This window comes from Engraulis encrasicolus, chromosome 1, assembly GCF_034702125.1.
Source record: "Engraulis encrasicolus isolate BLACKSEA-1 chromosome 1, IST_EnEncr_1.0, whole genome shotgun sequence".
Taxonomy (NCBI): domain Eukaryota; kingdom Metazoa; phylum Chordata; class Actinopteri; order Clupeiformes; family Engraulidae; genus Engraulis; species Engraulis encrasicolus.
Window position 1 is genome coordinate 10563021 of NC_085857.1, and position 21717 is coordinate 10584737.

A 21717-nucleotide genomic window follows, 5' to 3' on the forward strand; every position below is an offset into this window, starting at 1 on the left:
TGTGTAGTAGGTCATATCGAATCCATGACAAGTACAATATGTCCAGATCACATTTTTGAAATGAGAGCCTTCTGTTAACATCTGGTGTGAAATGAACACTGCACTTGATACAAAAGAACACCATGTTGCTGCTTTAGGATATGGATGACCAGCTATGATTGAAGTAAGCATGAATTTGGCTCTTTACAATAATGTCCAGCCATCCATTTGTGTTCATGCATGGGATCCATCCACTCTAGCTGATTTTAAAACAATTATACAATGAAGAGCTGGCAATAATTAATCCACAGCGATGTGCAAGACTGCTTGTCAGTTCTTGAAAACACTGGATTAAAATTGCTCCTGCTGGGGGTGGTACAACATACGATTATAATATTCAGAGGGGAATTACTTTTTCACACAAGCTCATGCAGGTTTTATGGCATTGTTCTCTCAACAAATGAAATAATCACTGAAATACTGAATTTTATGTTTACTTGGGACATCCTTATTAATGTTTACGTTTGGTGATCTGAAAATGTAAAGTGTGCCAACTGTGCAAAAATTTTTTTTTTTTAAATCAGTAGGGGGGTTAAAAACATATGCATGGCACTGTAATTTTCATTTCCCCCAAGTAATGTCAAGTCAAGTCAAGTCAAGTCACAATTCAAGTCATCAATTTGTGACTCAACTCTGACTCGAGTCCAAGTCACAAGTTCAAATAGGAATGCTTTTTCCTATTGTGAATTGTCAAAGACTCAATGTAACCGAAATGTTTATCACAAATCTTGCAATAGTAAGGCTTCTCCTTCGTGTGAACCCGGTTGTGGTTCTTCAGATTATATAGAGTGGCAAATTTTCTGTCGCATATGGGACAAACATGCTTGGATTCTCTGGTATGCACAAAGTAATGTTTCTTCAGGGTATGGAGGTGAAGGAAGCGTCTGGGGCACTGATCACACTGGTGTGGCTTTTCACCCGTGTGGGTCTTTGTGTGGTATCTCAGGTGACACATTTTTCGGAACCCCCTGCCGCAGGTATCACAGAGAAACTGCTTAGTGTCGTGCGTAGTCAAGTGTGACCAGAGAATCGCTTTGGTCTTGAAACTTTTGTTGCATTTCGTGCACTTGAAAGGCCTCTCCTCCGAGTGAGTCGCTAAGTGTTTCATCAAGATATTATGCGAGTAGAATGACCTTCCGCATGCTTCGCACGTGTGGTTTCGCCCTCGCTGATTGTCCACTACGTCCTGCTCAGGTCTTTTCTTGCAGGCCCATTTTTGATGCCAGACGAGGCCGACATGGTATAAGTAGGTCTTACCGCACCAACGGCAAACGTGAGATTTTTCACCTCTGTGCCTTTCCCGATGGTCGCAAAAGCTTCTGGCGCCCACACACACAACATCGCATTCCTTGCATTTGTAGGTTTTCCGCCCTTTCTCGTTCAGCTCGTATTGAGGAATGTCCTCTGTGTGTAGTCTTTGGTGAGCACGGTGGGCATCTTCGTCTCTCAGCCTCCTGTCACATATCTCGCATTGGAACGGCAGGACGGTTTTGGCGTACATTATGGGTTCCGAGAGACAGCGTTCCAGCGTGGCGGTGCTGTCGTGGATGAGGCGGTGCAGCTTCATGTAGTATTTCTTGGTGAAGCGATCGCCACAGAAGTGGCAGATGTAAGTCTCTCCCAAGGGGTTCTCCACGTCCTCTGTGGGTGGGACGTAGTCTATCGGGGGTGTGTTGGGGGAATCTGGTGGACTCAGACCTGGAAAACACAGAGTACAAGAAAGCTATTTAACCCACTGAGTACAAACAAAGATTGGAATTTTATCAAAATGTTGAGCTCTCACCAGGATATCACAAATATTAGTAGTGATGAAATACAGATAATATGACGGCAGTTGAGCAAGATGAGGAAAGTGTGGCCCAATGCAGGGCTCTACAGTGCGAGCATTTTACTCGCATTTGCCCCTAAAACAAATGATTGTGCGAACGGAATAATAGAAAGGGCGCACGTGTGCGAGTTGATATTTCCACCATTTCAATCGTATTTTGCTCCGAAAATAAATACACCCCATAGAGAAACGCAGGAACGTGTGAACGAGAGAAGGCGCAAAAGGTAGCGTGCGCGCCGCGCACAGAGAGACAGAGGCAGACAGACAAACAGTCGGGGACGGGAGTTTTGAAATAAGATAGACGTCGGTCGGGAGTATCGAGCACCTCCACTGACGGAGAAGAGCTGGAGAGAAACTTTGACGCTAAAATTACTAATTCTCTGCTTAACACAAATGCTAACACATTCTCAATCTGTTAACTTTGTGAGAAGAAATAGCTTTGGTTTGTACATACACTTATCTTGTAAGTACGTGGCTTGTACTGTTTATGTTACTCCTCCTGAAACGCTGGCAAGGGACACATAGCAGGCTCTCTCTGTGTGCTCACTTGCTCAACTTCATCAGGTCACATCATGTGAAGTCAGCATTTTGTTGGACACAATAGCAGACAGTCTCGGGTGTAGGGCACGTTTTTGATGTGCAAGCCTTCAATATTGCCAAAGTGTTATTTAGAGGAAATGTATTTTGTTGGCATCCACTCTTTTTTGTTTCATTTCTAAAATGCAAGTATAGAACAATGTTATATTTTAAAGGGGAATGTTCAGAATATTGAGTTGATGTTACTGTGCTACCAAATGCAATTTTTTTTTTTTTAATTAAAAAAATGTGTAACCCATGGGTAGGCTAATCATAGCCTCATAGGCTTCATAGCATACCCATATGCGAGTCATTTTATTTTCACTTCAGGACAGGAGTGCAATTGCCTCTCTGGTCTCTCTTGTAAAAAATCTGCCCCCCTGACCAATTTCATCCCAGCACCCCTGCCAGATCCTGCTGTGTAGGCCTGAATTGAAACACCAGCTGCGTATAGAAATGAATGTCAATATAGATATAAATGTGTAATATTTTGTTTAGTCCTTTTACTGGGAGGAATTTGGAAAAGTTGCCCGAAGTGATTTTAATTGTAGGCCTACCCCTCTAGAATGTGTATTTGTGTGTGGAAAGAGTATGTTCTCTGTATCTCTGTGTTAATAATGAAGCTGCGTCACAAAAACTCACTGTGCTCCTAAATTTGTATCTGTGCCCCTACATTTTTTCATTCAGTGGCACAGGTGCTCCTAATGAAAAAGCTAAGCGTAGAGCCCTGGCCCAATGGCGAAAAAGCGCCCTTGATTGAAGCACCTTCAGCACCAACATCGTATTGCATTCCACCTCACAAGACGCATTGCATCCAAAGAAACAGGCCCATCACAACCATGTAAAGTAGGGAATTGCCTAGGGCCCCCAGTGGAAGGGCCCTCCCTCGTAACGAGTGATTATTCACTTGTACGGTATTCAATTGACAGCAGGGAGTGACATCAAGTGACATCTTTGTGAGTGAAGCAAAACCTCCCAAAGGTCAGTGACTAAAACGTGCAATGCTACTGTATGTCTCAGAAAAATCGATTCCTATATGAGTACAACAGAGGCTCAGTCTGCTGTACAAAATTATTACACAAAATCATTGTGTAAAGCTTTAGTTGACTTTATAACATTGCCATCTCAGAATCCAGTTCCATGGATATGCATGTGCTAAACTTAGAGATGAAATCTATCAGTAATAAGATTCTGTGGTTTGCACAATGTGTGCTTGAGTGTTTTATTCCCTCTCATGACAACGGCAGCAAGTCAAGTCTCACTGGAATTCAAAGCATGTGTGAATATACCCAGAGATTCTTTAAGTATATAGAGATATGCCAATGTAATAGGTTGCTATGGGCACCTAACATGACCAGGTTCCGGTCTGCCTAAAGGGTCGTGTCATAATACTCCTAGCATTGAATAGAACAATCCTTAGGTCTGCCTAGGTCTGCCTAAAGGGGGATTTCTCCCCACTCCCCCTTGCAATATTAGAACCCGGAAACAATAGGCCAATGGAACCTCTCTCTCTCTCTAGTCTCTCTGATATACCCTTCTTCAATGGCAAAATGTTTAACACTTATTGGTCATTGCTGAGATATTTTTTGCTTCCAGAGGGCCGAGCCTCAGTGGGAGTGAAGGCAGAAGGGAGTGAGAAGGAACAGGACATGAGGCTTCAGCGCCGATTTGTGATTGGGTGAACCATGAAAGAGACTTTCGTGTCCGTTGTTCCCATGCGGATTTGTGATGATCTGAGAAGTTGTGTCAACATCAACAACAACCTTTCATTGTGGTATTACAGTTATTCTTGCAAATATTGTGTGTTGCTAATTAAGTCCTAATAGCGTAGCATGTTCGTTACCTTTTTAAATCTCCCAATTCCAAATCTTGAGGTACTGTGAGGGGGGTAGCTTGCTAGAAAGATGCCTAGCATTGTAGATTAAATTCTGGCAAAGTAATTTACGATCTTCCTCATGAGGAGAAAGTGAAAATCAAGGAACAGGGCAGAGCACCAGCTAATATTGAGTTGACTTGGTGAAAAAGGTAGGTAAGACCGTTCCTTTCTGCTCTCCTGGTATTAAAGTGTCTCTGGTCAATTGGCTAACTGCAAGTCCTGTGTATGTACCCGTGGTGCCTGTTGGCCATGTCTAGTAAATAATGAAGTATTTGGCGCCCCCTAGGTGCAGGCTGTGCACCCAGCGATGAACAAATAAACACACAACAAATCCAATCACTTACAGATCCTGGACATATAATTAGTAATAATGAAAAAGTTTATTTATTTCCATAATTCAATCAATAATGTTTACTTCCATGGATTGTATAGATGCACTGGCATTCCAGTTGTTTATTTATTTATTTCGTTATTTTAACATATTTTGGCCTTCCAGCAACAAAAAAACCCCACGAATTGAGGAATTCACATTAATAGAACATTGTAATAAAAAAAAACATGTTTCTTCAGAAAAAAAGAAATTCGGGTCAAATCAAATCAGTTTACGTTTGGTACTTTCTACAGAACATGTCAATGTTCAATACTTGGTTAGGACTGTCTGTCTTGATCACTGCCATGATGCGTTTAACATTGAAGTCAATTGCAGTGGCATTGCATGGGAATTATGGAAGCCCAGATATCCTTGATGCTTTGCTGTCAGCTATTTTTGTTTGTTTGATCTGGTGACTCACACTACACTCTTCAATATACCCTGTAGATTTCCATGCCACGTTTTAGTGCTTTGGTGGTGTGGACATTATAACTCACCAGAAACGAATGGGGTTTTATTTCTGGTGAGTTAGAATTAAACTGGTGAGTTAGCGCAAAAAACATAGCATCTTTTTAAAAGTTTAACAGTCTGATCTTATTATGCTGCCCATTCACTAATGTTACCTTTTTCATGAATACATAGCACCACCATCAAATTCTAAGTTTTCATTATGACTGGAAAAATTGCACTTTTCATACATGAAAAGGGGATCTTCTCCATGGTCCGCCATTTCGCATTTCCAAAAATAGCAATTTGTAGCTGCAAAAATGACTTTACTTGGACCATACTAGGAAATATTTGTTTATTACTTAGTAAACTTTCATGTAAAGATCAAATTTGGCAATAGGCAGCCCAGTTTCAATGAGCAGCATAGTTGCAGTACCTTTTTTGACCATTTCCTGCACAGTGTCCCTTTAACAACTCCAACCCCACAGTGGATAGGGGAAACATGTTTTCAACCACATACCTGCCGATTATTTTGTTGAGCTCACTCATGCCCTGAGAAATCAGGTTTGGCTTGCCTCTGTCTCCCTCTTCGATAAAGCTGAAACTACTAGCTGCACGGGTCGTGCCTCCATGCGATGTTGAGAGGTGCTTAGTGAAATTAGAGTTGCTCTTTACGGACATAACTTTGTTTCCAAGGCACAGTATACTTTGGATATAAACAGTATTGCATTTGACTGCAACTAGCGTGAAATGATTCCGGTATTTACCTTTGGAACATGCAATCTCGCGTCTTTACAGCCGTTGTCTCTTCTATTGTCGATATGCGCTCTCTGTGAACTCTGTGTCGAATGACTTGTGTTTATGTGCGTGGAGCAAGATAGCCGACACTCCGCCCACAACACTTTTTTTTTTTTTTTTAGCAAATCACGTTCAGCCATTTTGTTCTCATGCATGCAAAGGGTGAATGTGAGCATACTAAAAGCCGGCTTGGTACAGATTTATGTGGCGTTGCCATTTGGTCCTTGATTTTGTCAGCAGCCAGTGCACACTGGCGCTGCAATTCATAAAATTATAACGCGTCATGTTACCTATCGAGTAACTGTAACGGCGTTACAGTTATGGATGAAGTAATTAAGTAAGCATTCCGTTACTCAAAATGAGGCTCCATTAGTAACGCTGTTATACTCTAACGCCGTTACTCCCAGCACTGGTTTCTAGACAGTCCTGGGGTGCATTTATCGAAAGAGTAGTTTTTAGCAGTTAGCAACTTGGCTAGCTGCCCATGGGAAATTGCATTGCAACCAACAAAGTAGTTACCATAACTAAGCTTTTGAGAAATGCCCTGGATTGTGTGCACATAAGGGCTTTGTGCGAGTGTCAAGTGCTCTATTCTGGTCTTGGTCTCAAGATAGTCTTTCTCTTGGACTCGATAGTAGTTGAACTCAGACGTGGATGGCTATTGCCAACCACCTCGCGATACAATACCCCGATTCAGGGGTCACAATACGATACGCAACACAAGACATGTGCGTCCTGATAAATAATACCCATCACAACATTTTAGGCCTACATTTTTTTTTTTGAATTTTATTTATTGCATTTTACAAACAAAATAGATCAAAAAATACATATGCTTAGTAACACAGAAGGAACATACTTTTTTGATAAAAAACAACCAATAAAACAGAAACAAAACAACATTAAAGAAAAAAATGAAAAAAGAAAGATAAAAACCCTCTTACAATACAATGCAATAAGAAAGTTGAAATATACAGTTTATACATCTTGCACTCTTTCCAAGACGTCTGTAAATTGTTCCCTTACTTTATAGAAACGCTGTAGCTCCCCCCTTTTAGCATAAGTCAATTTATTCATTTATCGTTTATTTAGCAGGGACAGTGCACAATATACAATTGAGCCAGATTATAGCCACAAGGCTAATTTTCATCTGTAGTCCCTGGACAGGAATCGGTGTTAAGGTAAAAACAAATAGGATTAAAACATTCTCAATGGCCGAAGTGTTGGACAGGGTCATGAACCAAACATTGACAGAAGGTGCCTCCATCGATTTCCATGAGACCATCGTGCAACAACGTCCGCACGTAGGCTATATGCGAATCAGAAATAAATAAAGAAAGAGTGAAATGATGAAATGATTCATGGTACTTCCCATGGTAAAGCCCACATATGACAATGTAGCCTACTATACATGTCATAGGTAAAATATTATGTAATTTCTAAAAATATAAATGGCTAAAATGTAGGCCTATAGCTTCTCCATGCGCCAATGGCATACTGTACTCATTGTTTTGTTATTGTTCATTTGAGACGTGTAAATTTGCACCTGCCACCCCCGTCCCCCAACACCATGTGAATTTGCACCATAACACCCCTCCCACAAACATCCCCACCACCATAGTTTCCAAAATTTTGTGGGAAACACAGCAAGTCCTTAATAGGTCATAATGTATTCTAGACACAATCATTTGGTCATAATTTCAGTGCTAGTCGAGTTCTCAACAAAAAAATAGGCCTACTGGTACTGGTTATGGGCAAACCATGTAATTTTCTTTTTACCTTCGCCAAGACAAAGTCGGCGAAGGTTATGTTTTGACCGGTGTGTATTTATTTATTTATTTATTACCTTCGCCGAGACAAAGTCGGCGAAGGTTATGTTTTGACCGCTGTGTATTTATTTATTTATTTATTTATTTGTTTGTTTGTTAATATGTTTGTTTGTTTGTACTTCGTATAACTCAGACAGAACTGAGCCGATTTTTATGAAATTTAGTGGGATGATTGGTCATGACCCAAGGAACAATCGATTAGTTTTTGGGAGTGATTGGAGCAAAGGTCAAAGGTCAAGGTCAAAATGTTTGTTTGTACTTCGTATAACTCAGACAGAACTGAGCCGATTTTTATGAAATTTAGTGGGATGATTGGTCATGACCCAAGGAACAATTGATTTGTTTTTGGGAGTGATTGGGTCAAAGGTCAAAGGTCAAAGTCAAGGTCAAAAACATAAATTGAGCCGATTTTTATGAAATTTAGTGGGATGATTGGTCATGACCCAAGGAACAATCGATTACTTTTTGGGAGTGATTGGGTCAAAGGTCAAAGTCAAGGTCACAAAAAGGTCAAAAATGTTAATTGAGCCGATTTTTATGAAATTTAGTGGGATGATTGGTCATGACCCAAGGAACAATAATTACTTTTTGGGAGTGATTGGGTCAAAGGTCAAGGTCAAGGTCACGAAAAGATCAAAAACGTAAATTCAGCCGATTTTTATGAAATTTACTGGGATGATTGGTCATGACCCAAGGAACAATCGATTACTTTTTGGGACTGATTGGGTCGAAGGTCAAGGTCAAGGTCACGAAAAGGTCAAAAACGTTTTTCTTTGCCAAGCACTATATGCCAGAACAACGTGTGCATGCGGAATTGAATGAGAGGTCAAGACTGGGCCAAAAATGTAATATTACGATATTCCGGTCCGATTTAAATGAAACTAACACCACATTTTGGAGAATGTTATGCCCCACACTCTGAAGATGGCCAGAAAAAAATAAGTGGCGTAGGCGAAGGTTTGCACTCTACCGAGTGCCCATTCTAGTTTATGTAATGTTTTCACATACAAAATGCAGTAGATTTAGACTTGCCATTCCATTCAAAGTAGTAACTGTCCAGTCCAAGTCAAGTCTTGAGTCAAGTGTAAAAATCCGCGCCAAGTCACAAGTCATTTCTAGTATTGCCAAGTCAAGTCTCATGTCATCAATTTGTGACTCAACTCTGACTCGAGTCCAAGACACATATCACAAGCTCACTTAGGAATGCACTCTCTTATTGTGACCCGTCAAAGACTCCATATAACCAAAACGTTTATCACAAAATTTACAATAGTAAGGCTTCTCCTTCGTGTGAACCCGTTTGTGGTTGTTCAGATTGCGTGCAGTGGCAAATTTTCTGTCGCATATGGGGCAAACATACTTGGACTCTCTGGTATGCGTGAAGTAATGTCTCTTCAGGCAGTGGAGGTAACGGAAGCGCATGGGGCACTGATCACACTGGTGAGGCTTTTCACCCGTGTGGGCCAGTGTGTGGGATCTCAATCGAGACGGTGTTCTGAACGTCTTGCCGCAGGTATCGCAGAGGTACCGTGCTTTGGCATGCGTATCCATGTGTGACCTGAGAATCGTACAGGTCTTGAAACATTTGTTGCATTTTGAGCACTTGAAAGGCCTCTCCTCTGAGTGTGTTGCCAAGTGTCTTATCAAGACATTATTTGCAGTGAATGACTTTCCGCATTCTGTGCACTTGTGGTTTCGTCGTTGTTGATTGTCCGTCGCGTTCTGCTGAGGTCTGTTCTTGCAGTCCCATTTTTCATGCCAGCGGAGGCTGTCGAGGTAGAAGTAGGCCTTACCGCACCAACGACAAACGTGACACTTATAACCTCTGTGCCTTTCCCGATGGTTGCAAAAGCTTCTGACGCCCACCAACACAGCATCGCATTCCTTACATTTGAAGGTTTTTTGCCCTTTCGTGTTCCGCTTGAATTGGGGAATGTCCTTGGTGTGTAGTCTTTGGTGAATGCGGTAGCCATCTTCGTCTTTAAGCCTCCTGTCGCATATCTCGCATTGGAACGGCAAGATGGTTTTAGCGTGCTTCATGGGTTCCGAGAGGCAGCGTGCCAGCGTGGCGGTGCTGTCGTGGATGAGGCGGTGCAGCTTCATGTAGTATTTCTTGGTGAAGCGATCGCCACAGAAGTGGCAGATGTAAGCCTCTCCCAAGGGGTTCTCCACGTCTTCTGTGGGCGGGACGTAGTCTATCGGGAGTCTGTTGGGGGAAGCCGGTGGACTTGGACCTGGAAAACACAGAGTGCAAGAAAGTTATCTAACCGTCTGAGGAGTTCAAACATAATGATTGGAATTTTATCAAAACGTTGACCTCTCATTATGAGGTCACAAATATTCATAGTGATGAAATACAGCTAACATGACAGCAGTTATGCAAAAAAATCTTAAGCTACTTTCACACACATTGCTGCTAGTTACTAGCTTCTGGCTCGCTCACTCGCCGTTTGATAAACGTTGCCGCGGCTTTAACTGCCAATACACAGGCGAGAAGTACTGAACTCTGCATTCCAATTGGTTATTTGCTTACTTGCCTCGCTTAAAGTTAAAATATTTTCAAATCGCGATCCACCCATATCGCATTGCTTGTACAGTACTCGCCTACTTGTCTCGCTGGAACACATTGACATTCTGTTGACTTAATTCGCTGAGTGAGCAACTAGGAGCGACGTGTGAGCGAGGCTTTAGAATGTGGATTGACATCTCCCATACCCCACTCTTGGCTGAAAAAGCGCCCTCGATCGAAGCACCTTCAGCATCAACGTCGTATTCCATTCCATTTAACAAGAATCCAAAGAAACAGGCCCGTCACAACCATGTCGCAAACCAGGCAATTGCCTTAGGGCCCCCGCCCACAGTTGTAGGGTATTCTATTGACAGCATGGAGTGACATCAAGTGACATCTTTGTGAGTGAAGCAAAAAGTCAGTGACTAAAACGTGCAATGCTACTGTATGTCTCATGGCAAAATCGATTCCTACATGAGTACAACAGAGGCTCAGTCTCCTGTACAAAATTGCGGAGAACATTGTTTACCAACGCTGTAATGAGTAGTGCTTTAGCCGACTTTATAACATTGCTATTTCAGATCCAGCTCCATAGATATGCATGTGCTCAACTTCGAGATGAAATCAATCAGTAATAATATTCCACAGTTTGGGCCCTGCCGTGACCAACCATTAGGGCACTCATCTGCCATGTGGCCGACCCGGGTTCGATTGCCGGTCATTTGAAAACCCCTCCCCATCTCCCTTCCCATTCGATTCCTGTCCACCTCTCAAACTGTCCTGTCAAATAAAGTCGTAAAAGCGGGTGTTAATATACACTTATTCAATGGCAAAATGTTAAACACTTATTGCTCATTGCTGAGATATTTCTTGCTTCCGGAGGACCGAGCCTCAGTGGGAATGAAGGCAGAAGGGAGTGAGAAGGAACAGGACATGAGGCTTAAGCGCCGATTTGTGATTGGGTGAGCCGTGAAAGAGACTTTCGTGTCAGTTGTTCCCATGCGGATTTGTGATGATCTGAGAAGTCGTGTCAACAAGTGAAGAAGCTAGTCATTGCGGTATATTTCAGTTATTCTTGTAAATATTGTGTTGCTTGTTAAGTCTTAATAGTGTAGCATGTTCATTACCTTTTTAAATCTCCCAATTCCAAATCTTGAGGTACTGTGAGGGGGGCAGCTTGCTAGAAAGATGCCAAGCACTGTAGATTAAATTCTGGTGAAGTCATTTCCAGTCTTCATTATGAGGAGAAAGTGAAAATCAAGGAGCAGGGCAGAGCACCAGCTAATATTGAGTTGACTTGGACAAAAGGTAGGTAAGACCGTTCCTTTCTGCTATTGTGGTATTTAAATTGTCTCTGGTCAACTTGCTAACTGCAAGTCCTGTGACGAGGAAGTCGTGTACTGGTGCCTGTTGGCCATGTCTAGTAAATAATGAAATATTTGGCGCCCCCTAGGTGCAGGCTGGGCACCCAGCGATGAACAAATAAACACGCAACAAATGCAACCACATAGTCCTTGGCGGAGGTAACCAAATATTGACAGAAGGTGCCTCCATAGCTTTCAATGAGGCGGCAATACAGTGTTTAGCTTGTAATGAGCACATTATATTTTTTTAATCTGCATTGGACAACCTTAAGTCTGTTGGAACAAGTCAAAGACTGAACAACTTCTTCTATGGCCTTCTCCCAAAATTCCCTGACTTTAGGGCAGGTCCACAGCCAGTGACAATTGCTCTCCTACAGACCACACTTAAAGGTCGGGTTGCAGGTTAACCATTTTAAGAAAATGTACGATTATGACATCACGTTGGGGGTTCCGCAGGCTCATAGGAGTCTATGTAGAACCTTAGAATCCTGGGGGAGTTCCCCCAACGTGATGTCATACCTGCAACCCCACCTTTAATGCAGAGGTCAGGGTTATTGTTGAAGTGGTGCAGAAGGGAAGGAGTTATGTGCGCATAATCCATTAATGCCGTATACGTTTACAACTGGTATTTGTACTAGTTTGAGTCTGTGCTTTGTGACGCACCATTTTCCATTCGTCCTCAGAAATGTCTGTGTCCAGGTCACTGGACCACTTTATTCTCTTGTCATTTGATTCACTAAGTTATACGTAACAGAAACCTGACCACAACAGTGTATATGATTTAGTATAACCTGTTCAAGACTGGACAGTGGAGGTTTGCTTATCTGTTGTTTGTATTTCTTCAAAGTATAACTACTAATTTGCAACTATTTGAAGAAGTGATTCCTGGGTATATTGTAAGCACCAAGTAATTCCGCAAAGCTATAAAATATGTATGCATTGTACATGTCCCTAATCTTACTAATACCTTACATGGCCCATGAATAGAACCCTGAGTCGTTTCTTCCAGCTGGAAATTGGTGGTTTCCCCAAATTGGACTGAACCCTGATAGGTCTGGGTCAATACCTAAATGTGTTTGCACTTTGTGCCAGACTATTTGTAGTTTTATTTATATCGTTATTCATGTATTATTATTATTATTATTATTTTTTATTTTTTTTACATTTTTAAGAAAACAGACATACATGACCAAATGTTACTTTTTCTGTAGAGCAACAATTACACTGTTGTGTATATAAAACACAGTCTTCACAACACTGTAGGCTTACATGCGACAAAACTGTAGGCTTAGGGCTTCCGTACACCAGCTCCGACAAAGTGCGGCGCACTTTTGCTTCCGACATAGTTCGGACCCCCAAACCAAATTTCACACGAACATTGCATTGATAGCCAATGGGCAGCGCCGACAAAATAGAACTCGTCTCTAAGTGCTATCCGACATCGGCCAATGTCCACGGACATCGGCGCCAGTGTGAGAGGTTCTATTGAAAACAATGGAATCGAATTTTAGCTGAGCAGTGCTCAGCACTTTGTCGGAGCCGGTGTGCGGAAGCCCTTACATGCGACAAAACTGTAGGCTTACATGCGGCAAAACATTGATATTGACGTCTCCGGTATGATGAGTATATTGTGTAGAGTCCTGTGATTATGTATCCCGATATCGATATTTTGAACACACCTCTCTAGACTAGACCTGTTTGGACAACAGCAAAGTGGTCTTGACTACAGTTTCTGAGCACTGACATCTGAGATTTTTGTTGCATCAAATCCACCAACTTCCATCTGAACTGGAGTTCCAGTCCAGAATGACTTAAAGGGCAATTCCGGCCAGTTTGGATTCATATCCCATCTTGGGTGGACCCAGGGAAAAGGATGAAAGGGGAAACCGCGAGAAATGTTCATGCGTGCTGCGCAAAGTTGTTCAATTGCGCTGTTTTCGGTTAAACCCTGGCCCGTCGGGCACGTATTTGACCTGTTTTAAAGCTCCTAGCGTGCATTAAAACCCTTTTGAACGCTTTGCCGTGGTGTGTGGGTCCATACAAGTCGATCTAGTGGTTCACAGTTCCATTAGGTAGCACAGGTACGATACAACAGGAGTTTTCAAAAGTGGCGCACCTACCTCCCTCAGCTTCCGTCTTCCAACTATGTCCGCAAAATGGTTCGCCAAAGTGATACTTCATAGTAATCCATTTTATTTTTGTCCACCAAAGACGAGCCACAAGAAACAAATTCACACGTTTCCATGTCCTGTGTTGTTATTCTTTTCTCACTGTCTGAACGCAGTTTAGTGACGTCATGGTGTCACATGACTCCTGGAAGGAACGCTATTCGCTTATCCAGTTATTATACAGAAGCGAGAGAGAGAGAGGTGCTGTCGTAATATACTGTTTGATATTTTGAGATGGATCCTTCGTTGGGGTCTGGTGGTTCAATTGAAGAGTTTGGTGGCCATGGTTATCTTTTTCGAACCAGAATATTTGTTACAGATAAAGAATTATTGCCACATGTCGCATATCACAGATTACAGTTTATGGGGCGGGCTCATGTATTGTTTTTTTGGGGGGGGATCCAGTTTCGGGGTTGGCTGAAGGTGTCGAGATGGGTCAGAGAGCGCCGAGTGTTTCACCCAGACAGAGAGGTTTCCCCACATGCTGTACCAGGATGTCTTGGAAGCCTTCTTTTATGTACCAAGAATAATAATAAAAAAAAAACATCCTAGACCAAGTGGCCCTAATGGTCAACCGTCTAATGAGTGAGTATAGTATTTTCTATTTATATTGCAATTATTTATTTCATCACCAAGGACTGCTATATATTCTAATCGGTATATTATTGTGATATGCGACATGTGGCAATAATTCTTTATCTGTAACAAATATTCTGGTTCGAAAAAGATAACCATGGCCACCAAACTCTTCAATTGAACCACCAGACCCCAACAAAGGATCCATCTCAAAATATCAAACAGTATATTACGACAGCGCCTCTCTCTCTCGCTTCTGTATAATAACTGGATGAGCGAATGTGCGTTCCATCCAGGAGTCATGTGACACCGTGACGTCACTAAACTGCGTTCAGTCAGTGAGAAATGAATCTGCGAGAGAATAACAACACAGGACATGGAAACGTGTGAAATTGTTTCTTGTGGCTCGTCTTTGGTGGACAAAAATAAAATGGATTACTATGAAGTATCACTTTGGCGAACCATTTTGCGGACGTAGTTGGAAGGCGGAAGCTGAGGGAGGTAGGTGCGCCACTTTTGAAAACTCCTGTTGTATCGTACCTGTGCTACCTAATGGAACTGTGAACCACTAGATCGACTTGTATGGACCCACACACCACGGCCAAATCATTCAAAAGGGTTTTAATTAGTGGTGGGCCGTTATCGGCGTTAACGTGCTGCGATAATGTGAGACTCTTGTCGCGCGACAAAGAAAATATCGCACGTTAATCTATTCTCAAAATATGGATTTGGGGTTTGGGGATGCGCTTCACCATAGCGTTCGATTGACAGACGCTTTCAGACTGCCCTACAGTCACTTCGCCTCTCCACCTGTTGCTCAGCAGAGCAGACCTACTAAATATGAATAAACAGTGTTTGCATGCTGTAAACATTAATCTCTCTGCCGTGGTAGGTGTTGTTTTAGTGCTTTTTCATAAGTGGTAGACTACGTTATTGTTTGAGGTGAAGCAGACATTATTGTGTACCAGCCCGAAATAGCCTACATTTCCTCACGCATTGCATGGAACACAAACAACAGTCCTGTTCCAGAAATCTTGCCTGTGCCATAATTGCAAAACATTCCGTGTGATATACATTTTGAAGATTGTCAAACTGAAAATGCGAATATCTACTCTCGCTGAATGCTTGTGTTATGATCGCGCATTTGCGACTCATGTCAGACGGTAATACACCTCGCGTTTGTTGCGCTTGATATAGCCAAACTCGCGGTCGTCGCGCTTGACTTTTTTTTTGCAAACTGAATTCATTTGGAGTTGTAACTCCGCTGGCATTCTAACGCAGAGAACAACTGTCCGGTTAAGGGTTTAGGTCAAATCGATGTGGGCCAGTGCTTTATAGGGTCTAGAACTAGCTTTAGAAATCTAGTAGCCTGGCTCTGACTTTGCTGTACCTGGCAGCTCCTCCCTCTAAAAGGAGCCGCTGCTCTTTTTAACAGTCAGTGGCAGATTCACACTCTCTCTCTCTCTCTCTCTCTCTCTCTCTCTCTCTCTCTCTCTCTCTCTCTCTCTCTCTCTGCCCATTAGAAATGCTGAATTGTTTAGGTCATTTTGTTTAAATGGTCTAAATGTTTGATAGATGTGTCTGTATTTGCCTCTAGAATTTATAGCACTGTTCATTTTGAAATGTCAATATATTATGACTGTAAATGCTTCCTAACATATTCAAAAAAAAAATTTTTCATCACCAAATAATCAACCATTTTTTTGATGAGATGTATTTTGGAAAAAAGAGATGAGCTCTGGTCTAATGCGCCATCTTAAGAAACCCCCTAGGTTTTTTTTCGTCATTATTTCGCTAGCGTGCCTATTCTGAATGAGCCATTTTGATATAGATTAATCTAGATTAATCTAGATTAATTTCAGAATTACAGTGAGATTAATCTAGATTAAAAATATTAATCTATGCCCACCCCTAGTTTTAATGCACGCTAGGAGCTTTAAAACAGGTCAAATACGTGTCCGACGGGCCAGGGTTTAACCGAAAACAGCGCAATTGAACAACTTTGCGCAGCACGCATCAAAATTTCTCGCGGTTTCCCCTTTCATCCTTTTCCCTGGGTCCACCCAAGATGGGATATGAATCCAAACTGGCCGGAATTGCCCTTTAACCATAGAATAAAGACAAATGATTATTAGTGGTAATTCTGTGATGCAGAAATGGTAGCAGTGGCATATAGAGTCACTCCATGAGTTTAAAGAAATTCAGAGACACATGGGGTGTTACATTTTTAAGTCTACATTTAATAACATCTTAAAAAAAATATTTCAGAAACCATCTGTAGGGTTTACAGACTATCCAAAAAAAAAAGGAAAAAAATATATACACTGAGAGACAGTTCTGTCTGATGCAAAAACAACATTAAGTCAAATAACCAATCGTTACATGCACAAGAGAATCTCCTAACGCACAGCACATCAAAACTTGAGGCAGATGGGCTACAGCGACAGAAGACCACATTAGGTGCCACTCCTGAAATAAAAATAAAGATTCTTATAGGTCAACTAAAAACAGGAAAATGAAGACAATTTGCACAGGTTGCTGGGAGTACAACCCAGCACTAAACAGGTGTACCTAATTAAGTGCCAGGTGAGTGTATACTTAATTACAAGTTCTTCTTCTGTAAAAAGGTAATATACATTTTTTTTCAAGGCCTCCATTAGTCTTATAGGCTAATCTTTGCTTACACTCTTGTGCGCATGCACAGCAAATGGGGTGGCAAGAGAGAGACAGTTAGAGGGTGAAATCCCCTGCATGAAACCTCCCATCTTAGCAACACAACCACTATTTTGATACCCAAACATTTTGCCAGAAATATCGCATATGGCTATACACTTGGTTGTGGGATGTTATGGCCTGAATTTATTGCACTAATTGAAGATTTGGCTAGTTGTGAAATGTGCCAAGTGCAGTTGATGTTTCTGTTAATGTATTCATTCATCATGTCCAGACAATGAGACATCGCATCAACAGAAACAAACAACTGCTTTATTTCAGGAAGCAAATTTTTCACTAATAAATACACAGCATAATCGTGATCCATGTCATTCAATTAGCCTGCAAGCCTCCACAAGTCAATAGCTGTAGCAAGCTCCAAACATTCCCAAATCATTGCCATTGCGGCTGATTTTCGTTTTCCTGTGTAGGCCATGCCTGTACTGACGTGACGGCACACCACAGTGAGATAGGCTGCAAGCTCTAGGAAATTAGCTATTTGGTTAGCTTGATTGCTAAGATGATCCGATGTGTTCCACAGATGTGATAAAAGCACGCTGTTAGATCAAAGAGATCACAACAATGGTGAACTGCTAAATTTTCCTGCACATGTCCAAAAAGAATCGAGCCATGTAAAATGTTATCCTTCTTGCCATCCAATTTATGATGGAACGTGAAAAGTAAAAAAAAATGAGGTCAGATTCTCCTATTGAAAGACCCTGACAATGTCAATGACATTTTGTCAAGGCAGTTTTTACGGTCATTTTGTAAGCAATGCTTTTGGTATCCCTATTCCTTAAAACAGTACGATTTCCCCCTTCTCTGCCTATTGGGGAACATCCTCCCGTCTACTCGATGGGCAGAACGGAGGAAGCCATGGTCATGGAACAGTCCACCCTTTTGATTTTCACATATTTGCCATATTTCCAAGCATTATTCAAGAATGTGCATATACAGTGCCCTCCGTAATTATTGGCACCCCTGGTTGAGATGTGTTAAAAGCCTTAAAATAAATTCAGTGTTTATTGCAGAAGAATACTGTCACACTGAAAATTGTAGGAAAATGTAGCCTTCAACTCAAATGAATTGTAAGAAAATAAAAAAATCCCTGACTAAAAAATAATTATTTTTCATTAAATCACCTGTTCCACAATTATTGGCACCCTTAACAATTCCCAGGAAATAAATATAATTGAAGCATTTCTGTCATTTCTACAGTAGTTTACAAAGTTTACCAGAGTATGTAGGAACATTTAATTAGTAATTCATCACTTCCTGCTTCCCTGGGGTATAAATATGACGTGACACCGAGGCCATTTCTCTTATCCACTCTTAAACATGGGAAAGACAAAGGAACACAGCATACAAGTGAGGCAGATGTGCGTCGACCTTCACAGGTCAGGCAGAGGCTACAAGAAGATTGCCACTCAACTGCAGCTGCCCATATTCACTGTGAGAGGAATAATTAAGAAGTTCAAAACAACTGGAACAGTGGTAAACAAGCCTGGACGAGGACCCAAGTTTATTTTGCCACCACGCACAGTGAGGAGGATGGTAAGAGAAATCAAAAGATCTCCAAAGCTCACTGTTACAGAATTACAACAAATGGTAGCATCCTGGGGTCACAAAGTCTCCAAATCAACCATCAGGCGCTGTCTACACGCCAACAAGCTGTTTGGGAGGCATGCACGGAGAAAACCTTTCCTCACTCACAATCATAAACGCAAGCGTCTGGAGTTCGCCAAGCGGTATTGGGGCTTCAACTGGGACCGTGTGCTTTGGTCAGATGAGACCAAGATTGAGCTTTTTGGCAACAAACACTCTAAGTGGGTCTGGCGTACCACGAAAGATGCGCATGCTGAAAAGCACCTCATACCCACTGTGAAGTATGGGGGTGGGTCAGTGATGCTGTGGGGCTGTTTCGCTTCCAAAGGCCCTGGGAACCTTGTCAGGGTGCATGGCATCATGCATGCTTTGAAATACCAGGACATTTTAAATCAAAATCTGTTGCCCTCTGCCCGAAAGCTGAAGCTGGGTCGTCACTGGGTCTTTCAGCAAGACAATGACCCTAAACATATGGCCAAATCTACACAGAAATGGTTCACCAGACACAAAATCAAGCTCCTACCATGGCCATCTCAGTCCCCTGACCTCAACCCCATTGAGAACCTGTGGGGTGAGCTGTAGAGGAGAGTACAGAGGAGAGGACCCAGGTCTCTGGATGATTTAGAGAGATTCTGCAAAGAGGAATGGCTGAAGATCCCTCTTTCTGTCTTTTCCCATCTTGTGAAACATTATAGGAGAAGATTAGGTGCTGTTTTGTTGGCAAAAGGGGGTTGTACAAAATATTAACACCAGGGGTGCTAATAATTGTGACACACATTATTTGATGTCAAATAATTATTTCTTTATGTGGGATTTTTTCCCCACTGAATAAATGCACTTGTATTGAAGGTTGGATTTTTCTCTTTTTTCCATTAAGGTCACATATTATTTAGAAAAAAAATAAAATAATTGGAAGCTAAAAAACACATCTCAACCAGGGGTGCCAATAATTATGGAGGGCACTGTAATTTTCTTCTCAGTGTTTTCAGTGCTCAGATTTATTGGATCAGAATTATTAGCATAGCTTAGCATAATCACTGGAAGTAAATGGGCAGCATTAGCATCAACCCACTAACTACTTCCAGTGATTATGCTAAGCTATGCTAATAATTCTGATTCAATAAATCTGAGTACTGAAAACACTGTGAAGAAAATGATATGCACCTTAATGAATAATGCTTGGAAATACAGCAAATATGGGATCAAGTCACTCATTTGCAAGTCACAAGTAAGTCTCAAATCCTTTCAATTAAGTTTGAGAGTTAAGACACATTTGACCTAGTCCAAGTTGTACCAAAACCAAGCCAAGTCTCGTTTTTTACCCCCTTCACCAGTAGAGTTAACAACAAAAAAGTTGGCCTACTGATACTGCTTATGGGCAAATCATGTCATTTTCATTCTTCCATGTAATATTTTCACATCCAAATGCAAAACATTGAATATATTAAGACTTGACATTCCATTGCCCATCATAACTGTCCAGTCCAAGTCAAGTCTCGAGTCAATAGTGTAAAAATCGGCGTCAAGTCACAAGTAATTTCTAATATTGCCAAGTCATTTTTGTGACTCAACTCTGACTCGAGTCCAAGTCACAAGTCACAAGCTCATATAGGAATGCTTTTTCCTATTGTGAATGGTCAAAGACTCAATGTAACCGAAATGTTTATCACAAATATGACAATAGTAAGGCTTCTCCTTTGTATGAACCCTGTTGTGGTTCTTCAGATTATGTACAGTGGCAAATTTTCTGTCGCATATGGGGCAAACATGCTTGGATTCTCTGGTATGCACGAAGTAATGTCTCTTCAGGTTGTGGAGGTGGAGGAAGCGCATGGGGCACTGATCACACTGGTGTGGCTTTTCACCCGTGTGGGACTTTGTGTGGTATTTCAATCGACCCTTTGATCGGAACGTCTTGCCGCAGGTATCGCAGAGAAATTTTGCTGCGTCGTGCGTCATCATGTGTGACCAGAGAATCGCTTTGGTCTTGAAACTTTTGACACATTTTGAACACTTAAAAGGCCTCTCCTCCGAGTGAGTCGCCAAGTGTTTCATCAAGATATTTTGTGAGTAGAAGGTCTTTCCGCATTCTGTGCACAAGTGGTTTCGCTCTCGTTGACTTTCCACCACGTTCTGCCCAGGTCTTTTCTTGCAGGCCCATTTTTGGTGCCAGAGGATGCCGACGCGGTAGAAGTAGGCCTTACCGCACCAACGGCAAACGTGAGATTTTTCACCTCTGTGCCTTTCCCGATGGTCGCAAAAGCTTCTGGCGCCCACGCACACAGCATCGCATTCCTTGCATTTGTAGGTTTTTCGCCCTTTCTCGTTCAGCTCGTATTGGGGAATGTCCTCGGTGTGAAGTCTTTGGTGAGCGAGGTGGGCATCTTCGTCTTTCAGCCTCCTGTCACATATCTCGCATTGGAACGGCAGGACGGTCTTGGCGTTCTTCATGGGTTCTGAGAGGCAGCGTGCCAGCGTGGTGGTGCTGTCGTGGATGAGGCGGTGCAGCTTCATGTAGTATCTCTTGGTGAAGCGGTCGCCACAGAAGTGGCAGATGTAAGTCTCTCCCAAGGGGTTATACACGTCCTCTGTGGGCGGAACGTAGTCTATTCGGGGTCTGTTGGGGGAATCCGATGGACTCGGACCTGGAAAACACAGAGTGCACGAAATTTATTTAAAGCCATTATATGTAATATTAAAAGTTGTCTATTAACAAATTTGAGTCTTATCGTTCATAAGTATTCTCATTCATCATTAACTATCTACATCATCAAATATCACAGTAAAATTATCTATATCCGGCATGCATACGTACATGACCGTGTATCACCCCAAAACATTTCTCCATGTCGCTCCGCCATTTTTAAACTACAGGGTTTCTAGAAGTACATGACAGTAGGTATGTAAATAAAATCGAAATGTATCGATGTATCGGAAGTATCGGCCGGCGATTTAATCGAATCGCATCGTATCGTGGGGCATTCTTAAGAATCGAAAAGAATCGAATCGCTGGCACAACA

At 41.9% G+C, this 21717-nt stretch overlaps 1 protein-coding gene across 3 annotated transcripts in view; it reads right to left on the reverse strand.

Annotated features, from left to right (window-relative positions):
- Positions 1-572: 572 nt before the first annotated feature.
- LOC134447235 (uncharacterized) overlaps positions 573-21717 on the reverse strand; it is a 104391-nt gene continuing 83246 nt past the window's right edge. The window contains exons 44-45 of one of the 3 annotated variants that reach the window (XM_063196600.1): positions 9032-9997; positions 6538-7243 (exon numbers count right to left, since the gene is read on the reverse strand). In XM_063196600.1, coding sequence (XP_063052670.1) covers positions 7143-7243; positions 9032-9997 — 1067 coding nt within the window. In that variant the 3' untranslated portion in view covers positions 6538-7142. Of the gene's footprint in view, positions 1738-6537; positions 7244-9031; positions 9998-19863; positions 21343-21717 lie in introns of those variants that run through there. The other 2 variants (XM_063196607.1, XM_063196615.1) reach the window with 2 other exon arrangements.